This window comes from Hippoglossus hippoglossus, chromosome 23 (genome assembly GCF_009819705.1).
Source record: "Hippoglossus hippoglossus isolate fHipHip1 chromosome 23, fHipHip1.pri, whole genome shotgun sequence".
Taxonomy (NCBI): Eukaryota; Metazoa; Chordata; class Actinopteri; order Pleuronectiformes; family Pleuronectidae; genus Hippoglossus; species Hippoglossus hippoglossus.
Window position 1 is genome coordinate 17,481,123 of NC_047173.1, and position 2,500 is coordinate 17,483,622.

At 42.4% G+C, this 2,500-nt stretch overlaps 1 protein-coding gene across 2 annotated transcripts in view; it reads left to right on the forward strand.

The window, feature by feature from the left end:
- Positions 1-2,500, forward strand: part of LOC117757013 (leucine-rich repeat-containing G-protein coupled receptor 5-like) — a 20,376-nt gene that overhangs the window by 12,078 nt on the left and 5,798 nt on the right. For both annotated transcript variants that reach the window (XM_034577727.1, XM_034577726.1), the window contains exons 7-10: positions 1,138-1,206; positions 1,348-1,419; positions 1,714-1,785; positions 2,137-2,205. In XM_034577727.1, coding sequence (XP_034433618.1) covers positions 1,138-1,206; positions 1,348-1,419; positions 1,714-1,785; positions 2,137-2,205 — 282 coding nt within the window. The remainder of the gene's footprint in view (positions 1-1,137; positions 1,207-1,347; positions 1,420-1,713; positions 1,786-2,136; positions 2,206-2,500) is intronic.

The following is a 2,500-nucleotide window of genomic DNA, read 5'->3' on the forward strand; positions in this document are numbered from 1 at the left end:
CTGTCCATCAACACGGTGTTAATAACTTCTCAGTATTATACTTTTATTATAATATCTAGTTTTACTTCATATATTTATTTACTTTTATACATTATCATTTTATTTCAGTGCTTTCATTATTATTATTTTTGATCTGCTTTGGTTTCATATTGTTTTACATCTTCATCATAGAAAAGTACGACGGACGACGAGTCTCCTCCGTGTTAGTGGCCAGTGAAGGTCATGAGCCTGAAAGCTCCAGAGAGTCACAACCTGCTGTCGATAAAAAGTTTGAGAGGCAGAAATCACATCATCAGGCTTCTTCTAGACACACACACACACACACACACACACACACACACACACACACACACACACACACACACACACACACACACGAACGACCTCACACACTCACAACCAGACTGAAGCAATTTCAATTTAATGGTATTTTCACAATGTGGCAGCTTCATTCCACACAGTGAGTGAGTGTGTGTGTGTGTGTGTGTGTGTGTGTGTGTGTGTGTGTGTGTAATAGCCACCTGCGTCCCAGAGATGGATGAGAGGACCTAATTGAAGCCATGTGTGGACTCGGAGAATGCTCTAGTCTCTGTGATGAAAGCGAGGAGAGACAGAGTTAAATGTTTCTTTAATAAACTTAGAAAGATGCAGAAAACAGATTAAACTAAACACGGAGCTCGAAACACAAACATTTATATGAAACACTTTCTCCGTCTGAAGCTGACGTTCCCACAGCGTCGCAGTTTATTAAAGAGTCGTGTTAACGATGTGAACGTGGTTTATTATAGCTGCTTTCAGTCCTCACATGTTCCTGACGTGTTCCTGACGTGTTCCTGACGTGTTCCTGACGTGTTCCTCACATGTTCTGCAGGTTCTGTCTGTGAGAACAAATGTCAGTGTCTCTGGACATTTTCTGGATCTTCTCCTGCAGCCTCCTAGTAAAATGTCTGTTAAACGTCAGAGTGAGTCCATGTGAGGAGACAGCAGGACAATGTGTGGAAGCTTCCCAGTGAGCGAGTGGACGTGTTGATGAAGAAGAGGAGCCGTACACGAAGAAGACGAAGACGTCAACTTGGAAAGACGAGGAGTTGCTGGTGTCGATGTGATGTAAACAAGAACTCTTTCTCTCTCTCTCAGGGATTTGAACTACAACAGCCTGGTGGAGTTTCCCTCGGCCGTCCGCTCGCTCGGCCACCTCAAGGAGCTGTGAGTTCAAATCTGTTTGTGTGTGATATCGTTTGTTGCTGGAGAATGTAAGGACGCATTTGTCGGCCTTGAAAGTGAAACCTGAGTCTGGTCGCGCTGCTGTGACGCAGCTTTTTAACTTGTGCTCTGTTTCCTGTTCAGCGGTTTCCATAGCAACAACATCCAGTCCATCCCGGAGCACGCCTTCACAGGAAACCCATCACTGATCACCATGTAGGTACCGCCCACTCTGAGAAACACACCCACACCAAGTCCCAACTCAAGGTCCACTTACTAACATTCCGAGGAGCTTTCAACTGGAGTGAACTTTTCATCAGTGTTTGTTCAAACTGTTAAAAGTAACATCTCCATGAACCCTGGAGGATCATGGGTAAAAACGAGGCGTCAAGAATAAATGTCAATCTTATGGTTCTATTGTTTTAAAAAAAATTTAAAGTCAAATAAACCTGAACGTCAAACTGTTGTGTATCAATCTGATCAATTTGCATGTCTTTGTGCGTTTTGCAGATTTTTCTACGACAATCCGATCCAGTCTGTTGGAAGCTCCGCCTTTCAGAACCTCCCAGAGCTTCGCACACTGTGAGACACACACACACACACACACACACACACACACACACACACACACACACACACACACACACACACACACACACTAAATCAATGACAGTTTTAAAATTAATAATGTTCAATTGATCACAAAGTCTCTAAGCAAACAACAAACTGAGCCACCGACAGTTTCAAGTTTTATTTGATCCTATTCTTATCTTATCTTTTCATATTGTGTCGTATCTGATCTTTATTGCATCTTATCATATCTTATTGTGTCATGTTTTGTTGTGTCGTAACATTTCCTGTCATATCCACAGTACAAATGAAAACAAAGCACCATAACACAACTTAACACAACATCATCCTGTTCTCTCTCAGTTCTCTGAACGGAGCCGCAGATCTCACTGAGTTTCCAGATCTGACGGGAACCAAAAGTCTGGAGAGCCTGTAAGTCTCACACACACACACACACACAGACTCACACACACACACACACACAGACTCACACACACACAGACACACACACACACACACACACACACACAAAACACATAGTTCTGATTCCGCTGCAGTTGTTGTTATTCTTTCTGACAGAGTGTAACTTTATTTTTCCTGAAATGAAAACCCTCCTCTCTTCCTCCTTGTTGTGAGCCACATTTCCCTGTCATAATAAAAACCTTCTCTCTGTTTATTTTCTTTTATTCTTTCATTTAAACTTGTTTCTGAATCCGGTCGTTGTGTG